Source organism: Candidozyma pseudohaemuli (genome assembly GCF_003013735.1).
Source record: "Candidozyma pseudohaemuli strain B12108 chromosome Unknown scaffold00001, whole genome shotgun sequence".
NCBI lineage: Eukaryota > Fungi > Ascomycota > Pichiomycetes > Serinales > Metschnikowiaceae > Candidozyma > Candidozyma pseudohaemuli.
In genome coordinates, this window is record NW_020194435.1 from 2,021,803 (window position 1) to 2,042,571 (window position 20,769).

At 47.5% G+C, this 20,769-nt stretch overlaps 6 protein-coding genes across 6 annotated transcripts; all 6 read left to right on the plus strand.

The window, feature by feature from the left end:
• Positions 1-183: 183 nt before the first annotated feature.
• On the plus strand, positions 184-3,525 carry C7M61_000907 (uncharacterized protein; the record flags this gene model as incomplete). The annotated part of the gene is made up of 1 exon (XM_024856331.1): positions 184-3,525. One exon carries the CDS (start codon positions 184-186, stop codon positions 3,523-3,525), a length of 3,342 nt encoding a protein of 1,113 aa, XP_024715930.1.
• Positions 3,526-4,005: 480 nt separating this feature from the next.
• FLC1 (putative flavin adenine dinucleotide transporter) lies at positions 4,006-6,264 on the plus strand (the record flags this gene model as incomplete). Its single annotated transcript, XM_024856332.1, has 1 exon — positions 4,006-6,264. The coding sequence occupies one exon, from the start codon at positions 4,006-4,008 to the stop codon at positions 6,262-6,264; it is 2,259 nt and encodes a 752-aa protein (XP_024715931.1).
• Positions 6,265-7,909: 1,645 nt separating this feature from the next.
• BMS1 (GTPase) lies at positions 7,910-11,422 on the plus strand (the record flags this gene model as incomplete). Its single annotated transcript, XM_024856333.1, has 1 exon — positions 7,910-11,422. The coding sequence occupies one exon, from the start codon at positions 7,910-7,912 to the stop codon at positions 11,420-11,422; it is 3,513 nt and encodes a 1,170-aa protein (XP_024715932.1).
• Positions 11,423-11,990: 568 nt separating this feature from the next.
• C7M61_000910 (uncharacterized protein) lies at positions 11,991-13,253 on the plus strand (the record flags this gene model as incomplete). The annotated part of the gene is made up of 1 exon (XM_024856334.1): positions 11,991-13,253. The coding sequence occupies one exon, from the start codon at positions 11,991-11,993 to the stop codon at positions 13,251-13,253; it is 1,263 nt and encodes a 420-aa protein (XP_024715933.1).
• Positions 13,254-16,490: 3,237 nt separating this feature from the next.
• On the plus strand, positions 16,491-17,660 carry INO2 (Ino2p; the record flags this gene model as incomplete). The annotated part of the gene is made up of 1 exon (XM_024856335.1): positions 16,491-17,660. One exon carries the CDS (start codon positions 16,491-16,493, stop codon positions 17,658-17,660), a length of 1,170 nt encoding a protein of 389 aa, XP_024715934.1.
• A 1,439-nt stretch (positions 17,661-19,099) lies between these two features.
• C7M61_000912 (uncharacterized protein) lies at positions 19,100-20,728 on the plus strand (the record flags this gene model as incomplete). The annotated part of the gene is made up of 1 exon (XM_024856336.1): positions 19,100-20,728. One exon carries the CDS (start codon positions 19,100-19,102, stop codon positions 20,726-20,728), a length of 1,629 nt encoding a protein of 542 aa, XP_024715935.1.
• Between the last annotated feature and the right edge of the window lie 41 nt (positions 20,729-20,769).

Below are 20,769 nucleotides of genomic sequence, written 5' to 3' on the forward strand. Positions count from 1 at the left end.
GGTCTGAGGTGCCGTGGAAGGTTCTGGGTTACCTCGGCTCCTGCACACACTCCTGCCGGGTACTTATCATATGGAGAATCGTCATATCGCGAGCATTTAGATACCCCAGGTTTCGCCTCTTTTAACACCACACCTTTTCCACACACAGCCACCACCAAACCACCACCAAATCAAAACTTTTACATGACCAAGTTCAAAAACTCAACTACCGTCAAAGACGGCTTGGTTCTGCAACAGGTGGTCCTTACAAATTATACCTTGGACTCCTCCTTGGTACTTCTTCCGGGTATCATCTATAATGTCAGCTTCTCCCGGTTTAAGGCGGCTGCTTTGCTTTCACGTTTCCGTGACAAAGTAGACTCCGTGCCTTTGGTCAAGTCCCTTTTGTCAGAATATGATTTTGACTCTGCCGCTTCAGAGTCGTCTGCTATCACCCAGGATGCTTTTGATGGTATTCAGCACTTCTACAACATGGAGCAACAGACCAAAACCAAGGGAGTTCCAGAGGTTCACAACATACAGCCCTCTTCGGAATTTGACTGGCTTGTTCTCGCCGTTTCTCCCAATTTGAGCAAGATTCCCAGTCCTCAATCTCGCTCTGAACTGGCTGCAGACTCCTCGGAAACTGCCACTATAGTCCGTATTGTGGGTATTGTTGACGACACCACGAACGTGAAGCTCACGTTGCAGGCTCTTCAGCGTGCTACCAAGGTTCCAGGCTTCAAGCCAAAGAAACCCACCGAAGCTTTGCTCAAAGTTCACTGGAATGATAAGTTGGATAACCCTGCTAGTCATTTGCAAACGCTCAAGTCGTCAACGCACATCTTGTTTAATGCTATCGACCGCTTTGTGACGGAATACCGCCAAGCTATGCAAAACGCCGGGAAGAACCAAGATAAGAAGAGTGATTTGCTAACATTAAACCCTTTGGCGAATGCCTTGTTCTTGCAGCTTGCTGGCTCCAAAGACTTCTCTAAAGCTTACCAAAGTTTGCAGAAGATCGTGAACAGTTTGACTACAGCGGAGAAGTCCAACCCACGTAACTTGCTGCGTATAGTAGATTTGACCGCTGCCATCATACCGTTCCCCAATCACGAGAAGCTTAAGATGCTTGGCACCACGGAGTTGAAGGACAGAGTTGTCGAGATCAATGTCATGATCAGCAAGATGTCCGAAGTGTTTGGTGCTCTCAAGGAGAACAATAAGATGGTCAATCACTGGTTCTACAATGAGGCTTCTAACATTCAGAGGGCCAACATGGTCGCCAACCAGCTTAAGTCCATTCGTGTTGTTCTCGAGGGTCTCACACAGAAGGGTAACAACAACAATGCAAACAATAATGCCAATCAGCGAGCCCTTGTTCGCAAGAATGGTGCTGGACCGATTTCTTCTAGAGGCAGCGCCAGTAACCCGGAGTCTGTTGGTGATGATGATGAAGGTGATGATGACGATGATATTCGGGCAATCGCCAACTTCATCAAGAATAGACTACCTGAGATCACTTCCTTGAGTGAGGATAGCAAGCGCTTAATTACCAAGGATTTTAAGAGAATCAAGTCTTCTCCTCCAGGTAACGCTGATTTCCATGTTATTAGAAACTACTTGGAGATTGTCATGGACATGCCTTGGGACAAGTTTGTTTCCAAATTTAAGTCGAACAAAGACATTAACATTGTCGAGGCCAAGCGTCAGCTTGACGAAGATCACTACGGCTTGGATCATGTCAAGAAGAGACTTACGCAGTACCTTGTCGTCTTGAAGCTTTTGGGTATCAATGCTGACAAGGAGTATGAGAGATTGGGTATAAAGGAAGCCCAGCGTGAGAAGGAGTTGCAGGCCCAACGTGAAAACAGAAAGTTTACCAGAGAATCAAACAATGGCGAGGCCATCATAATTCCAAATAGCGACGAGACCAGACGCTCGAAGGAACAGGCCGATAGCAGGATAAAGAAATCTAAAGATATGACCAGTGCTAAGAAGGAGAGGGATGCCAAGGAGCTCCTTGCTTCCAAGAACAACAGGTCCCCCATCATCATGTTGGCTGGTCCTCCTGGTGTTGGTAAGACTTCGCTCGCCAAACTGATTGCCGGCACTTTGGGAAGAAAGTTCCAACGAGTCTCCTTGGGAGGTGTTAGAGACGAGTCCGAGATTCGTGGCCATAGAAGAACCTATGTTGGTGCCATGCCTGGAACTATTGTTCAGGCGTTGCGTAAAGCCAAGTCGATGAACCCTGTCATTCTTCTTGATGAAATTGACAAGGTTGTTGGTGGAGCAAGTGGCGGTGCCAAATTCAGCGGTGACCCAGCTGCTGCCTTGCTCGAAGTTCTTGACCCTGAGCAGAACAACAACTTCATGGACCACTACTTGGGCTTCCCAATCGACTTGTCACAGGTTATTTTTATCTGTACCGCCAATGAGCCTTACAACTTGTCCAGGCCCTTGCTCGACAGATTGGAGATGATTGACATTGGTGCGTACGACTACAGTGAGAAACTTGTCATTGGTCAGAAGTACTTGTTGTCGAGACAAACCAAGCGTAATGGTTTCCCCGATGAGAACTTGGTTAGCATTGACGACGATGTGATGAAGAAGATTATCCTTGACTACACTAGAGAGGCTGGTGTGCGTAACCTTGAGAGGCAGTTGGGTACTGTTTGTCGTTACAAAGCAGTGGAGTTTGCGGACAGTCTCAACGACAGCAAATTGCAGTACAACCCTCGTGTGGAGGAGTATGATTTGTCGAAGTATCTTGGAATGCCAATTCCTAACTTGAACAATGAGATTGTGGAAGTTCCTCTTCAGCTGGCCAAGTATGGTGTGGTCAACGGTTTGTCCTACAATACCGACGGCTCTGGCTCTGTCCTCATATTTGAGAGCATTGGCTTCAATAACGAGAAGGGCGGCACCTCGCTCAACATGACGGGTCGTCTTGGTGAGGTTTTGATGGAAAGTGCCAAGATTGGTATGACGTTCATTAAGAACACTTTATACAAGGGTTTGTGGAACATCGACAATGCCAAAGAGGTGCTCGAGAAGCTCAACAACCTTGAGATCCACATGCATGTGCCCAGTGGTGCCGTGCAAAAGGATGGCCCTTCTGCTGGTATCACGATGGCGCTTTCCTTCCTCTCGTTGTTGCTTGAGAAGCCTGTGCCACTGAATATCGCCATGACAGGTGAAATCACGCTTAGGGGACTCGTGTTGCCTATCGGCGGTCTCAAGGAGAAGATGCTTGGCGCTCATCTCACAGGCCAGATCCAGAAGATTATTGTTCCACGTGAAAACAGAAGAGATATCCTCGAGGAGTACGTCCAGAAGATCAACGATCCGCTGAAGATGAACGAGCTCTTGAGGGACAACCAGGAAGTGAACTTCAAAAACAGCACTCCAGAGGACTACTTCTACGACAAATATGGCGTTCGGGTTGTGTATGCGAAGGAGTTTTGGGACGTGATCAAGCACGTCTGGGGCGAGGAGCTCTTGGTGAAAGTGGAGGAGGCGCGTATGGCTGAGTACCACTTGTGAGCAAACAAACGATTTTGAAGCGGTTGCAAAACGAGCCGCGTTAGAAAAATCACACCCTCGCATCAACAATGGAACGGTGCAGGCGCCTCGGTATGACAAGCAACCCTTTTCTGGGCATATAGGTACGATTTACCCCCCTGACTAACGATATAGGATTTTTTTGCAATCAAAAGGCGAAGTCTATGCCAAATTTAAGTTACAGTTGTTGTCTCGCGGTATTTTTGGCGACACGCATCACGGTAGAAATTTTTTGAGCCCCCTTCTCGCGCTCCTTAATCGGGGCTCTGGTGATCCTCTACAAAAGCTGGATCAACTTGTCTCAAACAACACCTAAGAAAAAAAAGCCGAGCAAAATAAGAGCCTCATTTCTGACACATTTCTTGTCTACTTGTTGATTTTGATTCCTCACATACACTCGCTTGGCATACAGCTTCCCCTGACAGCCACCTTCCCCCCTTACGTTTGCTCCAGCCGTTCGTGATGAACTGGACGCTTCTATTTTTCATATTCCTTGCTCCAACATGGGCTCGGAGAACCCTTTCGGCGACCTCGCTCGTCACATGTATGGATAACTCCCAGATCACTCCATCCTACTTTAAGGTGTCTTTTGATGCCGATAATCGGGCGCTTAAATATAACTTGGACTTGAACACGGATATCTCGGGCAAGGTTACAGCCCACGTTCAGGTGTTTGCTTACGGTTTTGTTGTTATTGAAAAGGATATCGACATGTGTGACATCGGCTGGAAACAGTTTTGTCCTATGTATCCCGGTTCGATGCAGATTGAGTCTGTGGAGTACATCAACAAAGATGACGTTAACATGATCCCCGGTATCGCCTACACGGTCCCTGACATCGACGCGGTGGTGAAGGTCATCGTGATGAACCAGGACACTGGCGAGACCGTGTCTTGTTTGCAGAGTTCTTTCACTAACGGTAAGACTGTTTCTCAGGTCGGTATCAAGTGGGCAACGGCAGTTATTGCCGGCTTGGGCTTGCTTATTGCCGCTGTCATGTCTACCTTTGGTAACTCTAACGCTTCTGCCCATATTGCCACTAACGCTGTCTCGTTGTTCATGTACTTCCAGTCAGTAGTTGTGGTTTCGATGCAACATGTCCAGAGAGTTCCACCTATCGCTTCGGCCTGGGCCGAGAACTTGGCTTGGTCTATGGGCTTGATCCGTACTGAGTTCATGCAGAAAATCTTCAGATGGTATATCCAGGCCACCGGTGGTAGCCCCACGGTGTATTTCAAGAACGTGGACAAGCAGATCTTGGTTCAAAGAGCTCAGGAGTTCGCTTCTAAGAAGAGCGAGCACGATCTTGACGTTAGAGATCTCGACTTTGCTTTGAACTCCAACAGAAACTTGCGTGTTCTCCGTGGTATCAAGAGAATCGGCTACAACTCACACATTGAGCCCACGTCGATTGTGGTGACCGGTTTCACCTTCTTCGTGCTTTGCGGCTTCCTTTTGGTTGCTGTGTTGGTATTCTTGAGATCCGGTGCCGTTCTTTTGATTCGTATGAAAGCCATGAACCCCAATAGATTTTCTCATTTGAGAAAGAACTTCTCCACGATTTTGAAGGGCTCTTTGTTGAGATATTTGTGGATTGGGTTCCCGCAGTTGGTGATCTTGTCTCTTTGGGAATTTACCGTTCAAGATTCCCCTGCTGTTATCGTTATTGCTGTGCTCTTCCTCATTACAGCTATCGGCATTATTTGTTTCTCCCTTTACCAGACCTGGAGATACGGAAAACTTTCAATCCAAAGACACTCCAACCCCGCCGCTGTCTTGTATGGTGACAGCAAGATTCTCCACAAGTACGGCTTCTGCTACACGATGTTCCGTGCCCAGAAATACTGGTTTGGTACCGTTATCATCGGATACACCCTCATCAAGGGTATTTTCATTGGTTTGTGTCAGGGTTCAGGTAAGGCATCCACCCTTGTGCTTTTCATCCTCGACTTGGCATTTACCATCTTTTTGTTCATCCAAAAACCTTTCTTGGATAAGAGTTCTAACATCGTCAGTTACTGTGTGGCTGTGGTGACTACCGTGAACTCCTTCTTGTTCCTTTTCTTCTCAGAGCTCTTTGGCCAGCCTGCCCAAGTCTCCTCCATCATGGGCTGGATTTTCTTCATCATGAATGCTGCCTTCTCGTTGCTTTTGTTGATCATGATTCTCGTCTTGATCTGCTTCGCCATGTTGTCAAGAAACCCAGACTCCAGATTCGCCCCAGCCAAGGACGACAGAACCTCGTTCTTGAGACAGTCCTCGGTCAAGAGATCTTCGAGAAACTTGCGTGGTGAAGACAAGGCTGCCAACGAATTGTTCGCGTTGGGTGCTGCTGCTCAAGACCATTCAGACGATTGGGAGAATGAAATGCACAGATTGAATGAAGTTGAAACGAGCTCCATCTCTTCTCACAGCCACTCCCGTGATGAAAAGTTTGCATCTGTCAATGAACTCTCCAGCCCTGCTGTTGAGATTGAAGGCGAGGATGATGAACCTAAAAAGACTGCCGTTGGCAAATTCAAGGACAAGATCACCAGAAAGTTGTCCACCAAAAAAAATGACCGCAACATGCGTTTGAGCGACACGGTGAAAGAAGAGGAGGACGCACACATCAACCTGAACTCCCTTACTCACATCAATCAGCATGCTCGTGCCGGATCCGAAAGTGGATTCTCCCAGTACTCGAGCAACCGCCCAACGCAAGGCAAGGATATTTTGTAAACTTCGACCGACTGAATATTTTTCTTGCGGCCCTTAATTGAGTGCCGCCTCACTTTTCGCTTCACAGCGTTGTATATTAGTTTTCGGCTCTGTTCACAGCCACAAAGATTGAATCATTTTGAAATGAGACGTTGTAGAAGATGTGTTAAGTTTTGAAAGAAAGTTGGCGAACGCAGCCTCTTGTTGATGTGAATCTCCTTCTTTTCTGCCAAACCACTTCTCCAAATTGATGAATGGAGCTTTTGTAAATGAACTGATGTACTTGGCTACTTTTGACGAAGCCACCAGGAATCGGTAAAGCTCAAGCTGGCTGTAGTGATAATCTTCGTTTGGCCTTATTCCTTTAGTCCACAGGGAGTTTTGATCAGAATTGAATCGAGGATCCAATGGTGACGCTGTTTTGAGGTATGGCATGCTTTGGGATATGGATAGTGGAGAGAAATGCCATTTGAGGGAGGTTTTTGAAGCATCTTCCGCTACAATAGGCTGGATTGGAAAGGGATTTTCACAACTTTTGGGCATTGATGAGAGGTGCATCAACAGCTGTTGCTTTTGTGAAATGGTGATGTTGCATTCGTATAGAACACCAACAAAAGTGTAAGGGATAAAAAAAAGAGTGTCGGACTTTGCAAAGCTTCTTCTTCGACCCACCTTGTAGCATGACATGTTACCTGCTGCCTCCTCGATTCTTGGTTGAGTGCCAAGGTCTTTCTGTGTTCTGAAGAATGCACTCCCAAATCGTTTGAGTTTTGCAAAGAATGATTTGTCTTTGGAGGTTTTGCTAATATTAGGAGCAATGCAAAACGTCTCGTTGACTCCACGCTCATCAAGAAGGGCTTTGGTGGTAAAGTCGACCTTTCCCTTGTTACAATGGGTGATCTTCAAGAAATGATCGCTTCTGAATGGCTTAACACTTATTCGATTTTCACGAACAAATTTGAACCCTGTAAATGGCACTAGCTCGCCATTGTCACAGATAGATGCTGATACCAATGGTAGAAGTACAATGAAATGGTGAAAGAGCATGAAGTTGAATTTGCACCCAGGATGCGAATACCGTTATTGAGGAGCATATAGTTAAGGGTGTTTCTAAAAGTTTGCTACACCGAACATAAAGGTTAAGCAACACTCACCAAGGTGCTGCTTTGATCAAAAATAATTGATGCCTGAAGAACGAATTGTCTGATATTCATGGCTGTCTCCTATAAAATAGTAACCAACTGAGAGAAACATGGAGGATTGTTGTGTTGGTTGCCTTCTGCAATGTTCTATGAGGCTTAAAAATACCCAAACGCCTACAAGGAGCTCTACTAAAGAGTCGAATTGTCGTTCTTTATTGACCTTTGGTTCTTTTCGCAGCCAACATGTGCCCTTCAATGAACCAATTTCAAGCCCCATTTCCAGAACTTGTCGTACTTCACTTAGAGCTGCAAATCCTTAAAAGCAAACTTCCTATACCTTACAATCAAATTTGATTCCCTAGGCCAATAACCCGAAATCAACGGCCTTCAAGGTGCCTATACTGTTGGTGTACGGGTGTAGATTGGGCCATCGATTCCTTAATCGATCTCTCTTAAGTATGGCGCTCACGTGACCCAACCACTACATAGTCTGCGATGAGATGCCTTCAAACTTCATCTTCACCATGGAGCAGCTGAATAAACCCCACCGGGGCAGCGACGGGAAGAAAAATACAGCAAAGAAGAAGCTTCATCAAAATGGGCACAATGCCAAGGCTTTTGCCGTGGCAGCACCCAAAAAGCTCGAAAAAATGGCCAGAAGAACACACGATGTTAATGAAAAACGGTACCACGTCCCTATGGTGGACAGAACACCAGACGATGATCCGCCACCGGTGATCATTGCCGTGGTTGGGCCTCCCGGAACAGGAAAAACGACGTTGATCAAGAGTTTGGTGAAGAAATTGACCAAATCGAGTCTCACTGAAGTCAAGGGTCCCATCACTGTGGTGAGTGGAAAACGCCGTAGACTTACGTTTATGGAAGTCAACAACGATCTCAGCTCGATGGTTGATGCGGCCAAAATCGCCGATTTGGTGTTGTTGCTCGTGGATGGTAATTTCGGTCTTGAGATGGAAACCATGGAGTTCCTCAATATCGCCCAGCACCACGGTATGCCCAGAGTTTTGGGTGTCGCAACACATCTCGATTTGTTCAAGAGTCAAAGTACTCTCAGAACTTCAAAGAAACGTTTGAAGCACAGATTCTGGACAGAGGTGTACCAGGGAGCTAAGCTTTTCTACCTTTCAGGTGTGCTCAATGGAAGATACCCCGACCGAGAGATTCTCAATCTTTGTCGATTCATATCCGTCATGAAGTTTCGTCCGTTGAAGTGGCGTAACGAGCATCCTTACTTGCTAGCAGACAGAGTCACCGATTTGACGCATCCTCAGCTGATAGCAGAGAACCCAAAAACAGACAGAAAAGTGGCCATCTACGGCTATCTTCACGGCACACCATTGCCATCACAAAATGCACACATTCATATTGCTGGAGTTGGCGATTATCATGCCCACAGTGTGGAGAAACTCCCTGACCCTTGTCCTACTCCATACTTCGAACAGAAGCTTGATGAGATAGAAAGAGAAAGGGCCAAGGCTGCCGCAGAGACCGGTGAAGAAGTAGCGCCTACCAGAAGAAGACGCAGAAAGAGACTTGAGGATAAGCAGAAGATCATCTATGCCCCGATGTCCGATGTTGGTGGTGTTCTCGTTGATAAGGATGCTGTGTACATCGATGTGGGAGACAAGCAGTCTTTTGTTCCTGGTGAGGAGACTGGCGAAGGTGAAAAGTACGTCACCGGATTGCAAGATGTCCAGAAGACAATGCACGAGCGTTTTGCCGAGGGCCCAGGTCTCCAGTTGTTTTCGAACTCAGCTCAAATTGAGGAAGCTGAATCCAGCGAGCTGGAAGATGAGCAGGGACTTCTTCAAGAGGACAAGGGCAGAAAGGCAATGAGAAAGCCTCGTTTGTACGGCAAGTCCGTGGCCGAGGATGACGAGTTTGACGATCTTGAGGACGTTGGATCCGATGTTGAAGAGGACCAGCCAAAGATGGTTGACATCGATTTTGGCGATGCCGCTAAGGATGTGGAGTACGCTGAAGACTCGGCTTTGTCTTCTGATGAAGAAAACGGAGACTACGCTTCCATGGCCAAAAAACTCAAAGGATCAGTGCAACGTCGTTGGAACATCAACCGTCTTTTGTATTTGGACAACATCGATCCAGCTGAAGCCATCAAAAGGTGGAAGCAGGAGGTTGTTCAGGAAGATGACGAAGAGTCTGATATTGAGGAGGACGATGAGGACTTTTTTAAGAAGAGAGACAGCAAAACCCAGTCTGAGGACTTGGATACCTTCATCCCCAGCTATCCTTCTGTGGACGAGCTCAAAGCAAAGTTCGATTCATCAACGATTGAGGACAGCGATGAAGAATATGAAAATGGCTACCGTGTGTTGAAGGACCGTTTGTTGGCAGCACCTAAACTTAATGATGAAGAGAAAAAGGAAGGTGATGATGAGGGCGATGATGACGAAGAAGTCTATGGTGATTTCGAAGACCTTGAAGGCGAAGATGGCGGCGATGGAGAGGACATGGGCGATGATATGGACGATGAAGACGGTGATGAGGATGGCGACGACTTTGCTGATTTCGAGGCTGAGGAACAAAAGGATGAGGATCCCGAAGAAGACGAGAACATGACGGTTGAGGAAAAGAGAGAACTCAACGCAGCCAAGAAGGCAAAACTCAAATTGCAATTCGAAGACGAAGAAGACAGAGAGTTTGGTGCTGACGATCCAGAAGGTGATACTGAGGCCGACACCTGGTACGAATTCCAAAAGAACAAGATGGCCAAGCAGTTGGAGATCAACAAGGCCGAGTATGAGGAGATGGACCAGGAGACGAGAACCAAGATCGAGGGTTACCGTGCTGGCTCCTACGTCAAGATCGTTTTTGAAAACCTCCCATGTGAGTTCGTTGAAAACCTTGACCCAGAGTACCCTATCGTCTTGGGTGGTCTTTTGGCCACCGAGTCCCGTTTCGGTATCATGAACGTCAGAATCAGAAGACACAGATGGCACAAGAAGATTCTCAAGTCGCAAGATCCTTTGATTCTTTCTCTCGGTTGGAGACGTTTCCAGACCATCCCCATCTACACCACCACAGACTCGAGAACGAGAAACAGAATGTTGAAGTACACTCCTGAGCATGCTTACTGTTTTGCCTCGTTCTATGGTCCTCTTGTTGCTCCTAACACTACATTCGTTGGATTTAACTTGGTGGATCAGACTTCCACAACTGGGTCCTTCAGAGTTGCAGCCACAGGTGTCGTGGAGGACCTCAACTCCTCGGTGGAGATTGTGAAGAAGCTCAAGCTTGTTGGTCATCCATACAAGATTTTCAGAAACACTGCCTTCGTGAAAGACATGTTCTCGAACTCATTGGAGGTCGCCAAATTCGAGGGTGCAGCAATCAGAACCGTTTCAGGAATCAGAGGTGAAATCAAGAGAGCGCTTTCCAAGCCCGACGGTTATTTCCGTGCCACTTTTGAAGACAAGGTCTTGATGTCTGACACAATCTTCCTCAAGACATGGTACCCTGTGAAGGTCAAGAAGTTCTACAACCCTGTCACCTCACTTCTATCCAGCAAGCACAACGACTGGAAGGGTATGAGACTCACGGGTGCCGTGAGAGCTGAAAACGGCATTGCCACACCATTGGAGAAGGACAGTTCTTACAAGAAGATTGAGCGTGAAGAAAGAAGATTCAACAAGCTCAAGGTGCCCAAGCTGATCAAGAAGGATCTTCCATTCAAGAGTCAGATCCATGAGGCCAAGCCACAGCTGAAACAAACCTACATGGCCAAGAGAGCCGTGGTGATGGACGGCGATGAGAAGAAAATGAGAGATCTCGTCAACAAGATCAACACCCTCAAGAGGGACAAGGATGTCAAGCGTAAGGCTAAAAAGAGCGAGAAGTTCCTGGAGAAACTCAAGGAGATTGCCAAGAAGGAGGAAGGCAAGAAAGAAAAGGAGCGTGAGAGAAAGAAGGAGTACTTTGCCAAGCAGGGTAAGAAGAGACAGTTGGACTCCAGTGAGGGCGCCTCTGCAGCTTTTGGCGGCAAGAGAAGACGCTAGCAGCATAGATAGCATAATGTACCATAGTCAAGAAGGAATCTGTAGATCGGAGAATGGAAGTAGTTGATGGTCAATCTATGTCAGATTCCCTTGCTTAACTTTGAAGTATCAGTGATCATCACAGGTTTATTTCTTGTCCGAATGAAATTTCACTGTCTGCACCAGCGCTTCCTCGCATCATACAGCAAGAGTTCAAACACTACAAGAACAGCATAACCCCATTGTTTCTTTTCACTACTCAGACGCTCGCTTTTCACTTCCCGATCTTAGTAATCCATATTCATGCAAAATTCACCTTCAAAAAGTGGAAAACACCGTGTCATGGAATATACACCATTTCGCAGCCATTAGCAACCCAGCTTACTTAGCCCCACTCATGCATACACCCAGCCAAAGCCAGTACTAAAGCTCTTTTTCAAAATCTCACGGCAAACCAACCGAATTGAAGCGTTTCCATTCCCAATCTTCCCAAACACAACACCTTCTTCACCTGCTTCATCAAAACCTCTTGTACCCCAGATTCGCGCAGTCACCTACACCATCACCAACTCAGCTAAGCTTGCAAGCCATGGCTTACACAAACCAGTACATCCTGGATATCCCGCTTAAGCGGCCGCAAGAGACGTTTGTGGACGACCCGGAGCTGTACGATGAGGTACTGAGCAAAGAGCTCGAGTTTGATCTAGAACATGGCGTCAAGGATATCAACAGGCTCCATGTCTTCCACGCCATTGCAGTTTTGCACGGCGTTTTGGTTGATTTAATCGCGCTTCAGAAAGATGAGACCGCTTTCAGAGAGTTCCGTGCGGCGCAGTTGGCCAAGTACGGTTTGAACATGGAAGCTTTGGAGCATGAGGAGGGTCCAGCTGGTTTTCACGATGATGACCTCCCGAAACCCGTTTCTCTATGTGGGGACGAAAACAAAACAGACTTATCTGGTCTACAGGGTAACTTTGACGACTTGAAAGCACCTGAAAGTTCCAGAAATGATGACGAACAGAATCCAGAGATATCCGTATCCCACGACAGAAGCTTTGAAAGCGTGAATGATGCACTGAACGGTGCTGATTTGGACTCATCATCGGATTTAGGTACGCAGCCTCGAAAACCCCGGTTTTCCAGCTTGGAGGCAGCCTTAGCTGGCGTCTCTGGTGTCTCCGATGACCTTACTGAAAATCCTAACCTAGACGACCCCCATAGTGCTTTGGCGAGCCCGAGTACCGAGATAAAAGAGCCAGAGTTTATTTCTACTGAGCTGTTGGTGCAAACAACGTCTCTTGAAAAGGTACCCAACCCCATCACCGCACACTCATCTAGTCGTCTTAGAAAGGAGGTTATATTTCACAACGCCCCGAAAACAAAAGCCCAGGCTGAGCACCTCGTCCGATGTTTTGGGCTAGCAAAACCGCCACCCATCTCCATCGAGGAGTTCCTTCTACGCATCAATAAGTATTCGCCCTCGGTGTCTGTCTCTGTCTACATCCACAGCGCCTACTTACTCTTCAAGCTTGCCGTTTTGCTTGATGTGGTGACCTTCACTGAACTCAATGTCTACAGATTTATTTTGGCCCTGATCCGGTCGCTGACAAAGAAATGTGAAGATGTTTACCAAAAGCAGAAGAGCTTCGCCATGGTGGGAGGTATGGCGCTCAAAGACTTGGGCAAGATCGAGGTGAGTTTTCTCTACCTCTGTAACTTCAAATTGGTCGTGAGCGAGTTTATCTTGAACGATTTTTTGAAGAACAATTTCGTTGATCTTCGTCGCTTTTGTCGTGAGAGGTTTTCAGAAAAAGGAGACCAAAATATGGACGAGGCAGAGGGAGAAGCATAGAACGCTAGACTAAAACGCGAGTCAAATCATTCTGTCCACAAACAAGAAAAAACGTTTATGGGGCTGAGCCTAGCGGAGCTACACCCGAAAGGCCCTTTGGTATGGCATACCTTGCTGCTCCACCCCCACTTGCGAGCATCACGACAAGAAAAAGATTTGTAACCTTGCTCACCTGGCGGGCTCCAAAAATACGACTTGTGGGGCCGAGACTAATGGTTTGATTAAGAGCCCGCAAGGGGACCTGTTGAGGATGCTAAGCAAACAGAGCTCTCCGGCGGAAGGGGCTCCAAACCAAGTGTCTTAGATCTACACGAGTGCGGTTGCACTTGGCAACATCCAGCCTCGATAAGACAATACAGTTCAAACAATCGCACTTGTTTGTCTAGTTCCTCCCTGCGGAGTCAAAGGGGTTTAGAGGAGGACGTACCGAGGATGACATTAAAACAAACAATGCAACGTTCTCGGCAACTCAGGTCTCGTCATCTGAGCATTCTTGGCTCGGAGGTGACTACAAACCAGCGAATCAAGAAAAGTGAGAGGAGACCGAAGCTAACCAGGTGCGCTGGAATGAGTATATTCGGGAAAGGCGGCCAATCTTGGGAAGCGGGCCGGCCAATTACTGTAAGAATGTTTGGGGTTCGGGGCTTGTTACGTCATGGCATGGCGTCTCAACAGCTGGCGTTGATGCCATTGTCGACGCTGTATAGCCGCTTTGGGAAACTCCGTTTAGTGCTGGTCCATGCTTGCCACGATTGAAGTTAGGGGGATAATCTAAGAGGAGATAATCGTATATGCGTTTGTGTCCGGCTGAAGCGCTGAACAATTCAAATTGCAGCAAATATGGTTCGACTTCCAGGCTTAGGGGGACCACGAAGCCGGAGGTCACGCCAGCGTTCCTGGAAGCACGATTCGGACCCCGGCCACGTCAAGTGGGATAGCATTGCAGGGATCTGGATGAGCTGGACTTTTGCAGGCTGTGAGTGGGTAACACTTGCTCTTCCCTGAAATAATTCATCCACAGATTGCATCGGACCCCACTGATGGATGGGCTTATCGATGGATGCGGCCGCATCACCCTACGATGAAGGTTCATTCCATCACGAAAGCAGAACTCCGCAATTCCACCGAGTACTTTCTCCTGCCGTTTTCGATTAAAATGCTCCCCTTTGACCCTCTTTACCGGTTCTTGAGATCAGGCTTAAGCTCTTCTCCTCGTGGCTTGCCCATTCCATAATTGGGAAATGTGCTGGCCGCCTTTGGTGGCAGATACACGTTAATCTTCCCCAGACGTGTGGTGACCGTGTTTGGTTTCTTTTGAGTTCTCCTCAGCAACCATCATTTACAACCTTGCCGGTCGTTTCCCATCAAGCAACCCTTGCCCATCACACCAGAACCAAAAAAATTCTACAAGAAAAATCCTAGAAACCTATAGAGCGATGGCTTCCTCTATCCATCACTTTCAATAGTCAATCTAAACTCATAGAAGCCTCCTTCAAAGCTTAAGCGTGTTTCAAACTTTCCACGCCAACACATTGAAAAAATAAAAGGATGATCCGGCGATCCGATACCCTGACCTTACCCCGAACGATGCTCCGCTTCTGGAAATACCTCATTGGACCCTGCTTGCTCTTTTCTTCTCTGTCATTACACTGGTTTCTCCGCACTTCGTTTCTCTGACCGTTGGGGAACGGCTGCAAATCGGAGAATGTAGAAATTTAAGCAGACAAAAATAAAAAAAAAAACAAAAGAAATCAAAGATTCTCCGTGCCCCGATGCACCCCGAAGCAGCCCGGGAAGGAAACGTTTCCCCGACAGTGTTTCTCTAGTACAGTCCGTAACGGTTATGTGACCAATCTGAGTGAAACTCATCAAAGCCTTCTTCCACCTGGACCAGTTAAGCGGCTTGGATCAAACGGTACTGCACGTATGCAGGCATCCACTGGTCCGAAACCACCAGCCTCCCCCACTCAGTCATTGCCTCCGCCATGACTGGCTGCAGACCTGGGAGCCCCGGATGACACCAATCAGTCTATGTACCGGGCTAGCCCCCGACTCTTGCATGGATTGCGCTTGTATCGCCCCTGCGTGAACTGCACACACAGCGCGCAGACCTGCACCGTTTTGATCGGGACCTCGCACTTCTTCAATGCTTTTGCCCACAACCAGTAATCGTCCTGCGAAAAAGCTCCGCCTCGTGCAGAATCCGCCGCTGCGTCCCACGGGGGTTACTACTGCACACGGCCGCTATCTGTTTTGGGTCGCCGGTTATACCTGACAACAATCGATCCACCTCGCCAACCTTAATCGTCTATTGTTCTTTCCAGGACCGTTGACGAGAGCTCGTCAAAAAGGTTTTGGTATAGGATTTTGATATCATCCTTCCAGACAAAAACCAACTGTTGTGTTTCAAAAAAGCCAAAACTTCAGCCCCAACGGTTAGAGTTGCCGAGCGCAAAATATTGGGTACTTGACGGCTAATCTTTACCAGGCACCAGTGCCGACGAACAGGGTGTTCACGCAACTCTCGGGACTTAGTATGCAAACTGACTGTAGGCGATCGGAGCGGAAGGCCGGAGTTGCTTTAAATTGCGGAATTAACCTGCAAGCTGCCCTCGAGTGGGGTCTGTCCGGCAGTGCAGCTACGAGAGGGGCGTGCAGATAAGACGCACGGACCGGATACTCAATCAAATCACCCATACGATGCTAAAGAGTGTCCGCGAAAAAGGCCAACATTGTGCAGGTATTCCCGCAACTTGCGTTGAGGCCTAAAAAGTCCCCCGTCAAGCCTCGACCCCACAAATTCGCAAACGGGCTGTCATTATAATCATGTCCAAACTGCATCGTCCTGAAGCAACTCGCGCCGGTGAAAGAATGGTAGTAAGGGGTTGAGGGGCTCTAACAGACGTCCCAAACTGTCGTCATACCTGCACAGGTAACGCCCCCCTAGTCCCCACACTATCTCCCAAATGGCGCGTCGCATATACAGGCCTGGCCCGCCAGGTGCGCCCCTCCAGAAATTATTTCTTCTCTCGCTTGTCAATCTCCGTTTCCCGCCTACACGTCCAGACCCCAGATATAAATATGCCCCAGATTCCCTGTGATTTCTCTCAACCGCCTTTTTCACCAACCAACGTCAACCCACCTCCCCAAATCCTAACCACCAGCACCAAAGGACCAATCACTGTTCCGGGAGCTCCCGTACTGAAAAAGTTGAAAAATAACCTAAACAAGTATACCATGTCTTTCACCTCAACTGCCACTGGTGTTGCCCCTACCAGCCTAAACCTCAATATGTTCGAGAAGCTTGAGGAGAAGAAACCAAAGTCTCCTTCTGTTCTCACAGACGATGAGGATATCTTCTCCTTGGACATGGTCACCATGGACATGGAGTTTGACCAGGCTTACCTGATGTACACCCAGATGCAGCAGAAACAGGCTCTCTCCGGTGTTGAACAGCTCCAGAGAGCCAAACAGAGCCAGAAACACCAGCAGCAGCAGCATCATCAACATCATCATCAACCACAACAGCAGCAGCAACTGGCTCATCACAACCAGCACAACCAGCACAACCAGCAAAATGTGTATGGATTCTACCCTGAGCTCAACGACTACGACAGCGTGCCAGGTCTCCCGCTTCTCCTGCCACCAAGCGAATCGAAGGGTCTTTTTGACGGCCAGAAGACTGCCAACCCCATGACCAAGGACGACAGCATGGACCACTTCTTCCTCAACACTGAGCTGAATGCTTTGGAAAAGTTCTTGGACAACTTGGCCCTGTCTTCAGGCAACCCCTTGGAGCTCTACAACAACCCCCAGGCTCCTCCCCTGCCTTCCATGTACAATCAGCCCATGCACACGATGGACCGGCTCAGGAAGCCTGACAACCGTGAGATTCCCGACTTTGTTAAGAAGGAGATCACCGATGCTTTTAGACACCCACCTGTGCAGAGCTTGAAGAGCTTTGGCTCTGAGCAGACCCAGTTGCCTACGCCGCTTGACTCGAGACAGCTGCTGGCTCTGGAGAAGCGTACGCTGACCCAGCTGGAGCTCGATTCTCCACCATGGCTGCCATCTAGCAAGAAGAGAAGAAAGAGCTCGACCAGACCGCTCCTCACTTTGGAGCAGAAGAGATTGAACCACTCCCACTCGGAGCAGAAGAGACGTCTCTTGTGCAAGCAGGCTTACGAGAGATGTCTTCGCTTGATCACCAACGTTGACGACTACAAGAATGACTTGGTTTCTGCATCTGCCGTGACCCTGCTGAAGAAAAAGAGTAAAAGAAAGCAGATCAACAAGGACGGCTTGCCTAACTTGTCGAAGCACACGGCGTTGTTGAAGGTGAGTGGCGAGATCATGAAGATCAGTGGCAAGAACGAAGAGTTGAGAAAGCTCTTAGCACAGTATTGAACACGCCCATCGTCCTCAGCATTCATTTCTCGCATACCTAAAGATTAAACTGACCCTCATACGACCAAAATAGCCTCAGCGGCACCGAGCTGCCGTCATCTCCAGGCCTCTACGGAGCCCCGGACTCCGTTTCACTTCTTGCCTGTTTATTATATATATTTATTATACCTCTGGTAATGTACGAAGCTACGAAACACGCATGTAATCATTGTAAGCCTGCAACTAAAATCAATGGATTGATGTCAATGGTGGACCCTTGCTATGAGGTCACCAAGGCGACAGAGCTCCAGCATAAGCCGTTTGGCAGAATGGGACGTCACTTGCAGATAACGCATCCAGCTTTGAGATAGTTTTGTGGTTTCGGTCATTCAGCAAATAAGGATTTCGACATTGCAACTTCCCCACAAAAGTGGTGAAATTAAGAAATAGGTTGCCTCGCATAAGGCGACAATTCCGTGGTGGGGGCTGTTTGATCTCGCCCAAAAGATGATCTGTTTGATCTAGACTCAATATATCGTGAGTTATTTATTTAGAACTCTTTTATTTTGTGGTCAGTGCTATGACGATGGTTTGAGTTGCTGATCTAGTTGATTATTTGATACGACAGTGATCCAACAAGTAAATTGCTCATTCTGCTTAAGAGAAGTTTAACCGCATATTTTACTTTAATTCTTGATGATTTTTGGCAAGCCTTGATAGTCGAATCAAAGCATACTGGCTCATGATCGTGGTAGCATCAATAAATCTTATCTTTCGTCTGTCCGTGAGTAATGATCTGATGCAACATTCGAAGCCTGAAGAAGCCTACAGTTACGATGTTTGACAATTTCAAATAATCGAATGAAACCGTTGCTTGATTATTGCTTCTTGGATATCAGAGACAGCTGTTGATGTGACTAAAGATAGCCCTTAGACTACGCTTACCATGAAGAACACACTCTTCAACGTAGGGATCTTGGGATCGCCAACATCGACAAATTCTTACATTTTGACGACATTTCGTCGACAGTTGGTCCGAATCTACGCGGGTTGCATCACCATATCAATCGTCTAACCTAATGCTTCCATATCTATCAAGTTTCGACAATTTCATGGAACCTACAGTGCCAGACACCAGAACCGTCAAAAAACATGGCTCAGACTGAAATCGTTACAAGCATGAACAAAAACAACCATTCAGTCAATCCTCACAAGTTTGATCTAGCTCGTCTTGTCGTGGTTTCGCAGCCAATCAGTACCATAATGACATACCCACCAGGCTACCTCAACAACCAACTCTTCAATCTCTCCAAAAGCACGAGGCCTTTTCAAACTTCACACATCACTTCCCTCCAAAATTCTCCTCTTTTTCAAAAATTCACATCGCTTCTTCTTCTACCGCTCCAAGATACACCTTTTTCGCGCATCAACACTCACCTACAACTACCTTCTTTTCGATAATGCCATTCAAACCCGGCCGTCCGGGCCGTCCGCCAATTGCACCAGCCGATCATCCGGCTCATAGTCTTAAGCTTGGTGCTGGTGAAAAAGCCGCTGCGCTAGCCAAACTCACTCCTGTCAAAATGCCCAATGAAACTATCGTGGAAGACCTCCAGAAGTCATATCCAGACGACAAACGCTGGCGCAAATTCAGGGCTGATCCAGACTACATCTTCGTCATGCAGTGGGTCCTGCAGTGCCGTGGATACGTGAAGTTGGCGCTGGAGCACTTTGACACGGATACATTTGAAATGGACTTGTTTGGCCAGGTGCCTGACGATGAAGAGACGCTCTTGCTGAGTCGTCTTCGCGTATCGTTGCTACTGAAAATACACGGCAAAAAGGCTCTGCTTGCTCAATTCGAGCCATTGTTCAGAGTGTATTTTGGCAGCGAAACACCTCTCAAGGGTCCCAAGAACAACGACGATTTTGCTGCACCAGGCTTGCCAAAATTTGACGACTTATTTATCGACGAGAAGTTCAACATCTTGGCTCTTCTTATGGCCGAGGTCTCCTTGTATCAGGATTTCAGGGACTTCATCGACAAAAACAAGCTTCCACCAATGCTTCTAAGACCTGAGTCTCTATGGAGGGAAGCTAAAGGTGCCGTTGTTGAAGAATTCATTGTTGTATTTGATGGCACCGCAGGTTACAAAAGAACCACCAAAGCAAAAGAGCTCCTGGTGCCTAAGAAACGCGATCAGGCACCAACAGACCCAGACGGCGAGCTAGGGCCCAAACCTTTTGACATGACAGTGACATATGAACCTATCTTCCGAGATATTTACCAACTTGATGCTGTTGTGGCTGAACTACTGACCAAGAAGACGAAGAAGAATAGAACAATTCTTGATGTGCTCAAACACCCAGAATTTGTGGAGAACATGTTCGCCGTGGAGACGAAAAAGCGGAGAATAATACACCATCGTCGTAAGGAGACTGAGATGGCCCGCCTTTTGGCCACTAGAAAGAGATCTCTGAGACTCGAGGCCAAGGAGAAGATCAAGGCGATCGAAGAACAAGAACGTAAGACTCAAGAGCTTGAAGATCTCCAGTACGCTGTCATGCGGCGCTCTTCCCGTAACACAAGGCTGACTCCGTCTACTATGGACTATTCGGGTGGAGTCACAAGGGAAGAGCGGTTACGTAAAAGGCTCGAAAGCACACCAGAAATATCTGAAGCATCCACGGAGCCCACAGAGATTACAGAGATAAAAGATGAAGACTCCATGGATGTTGATACCACAGAACAACCAACGGCCGAACCACTAGAAGCAAAAGAAGATCACAAACCTTCCCCAATAGAAACTTCCAAAGAAGCCCCAGCTGAAAACAGCTTTCATAACTTCCATTGCAATCTTCCCAACCCGCAATCCATACATTATAGTGATTCTCAAGCTCAAGTTCCGGCATCTTTTCCTCCCCATTTATCAATTCCTGAAAATTTGCCTCTGCCACAATTTGCGGGATCCAGGGAGAATTCAGAGGGTCCAGCCAGGCCTAACCCAACACCCCGGGAGCTGGCTGCGGTGCTCACACCCTCCAATGGGATCTCTCAGCTGGAGAATCCTCAAACCTATCAGTCATAGATCAATCAACGGCAAAGTTCATTGATATCCAAGAAAAGTCG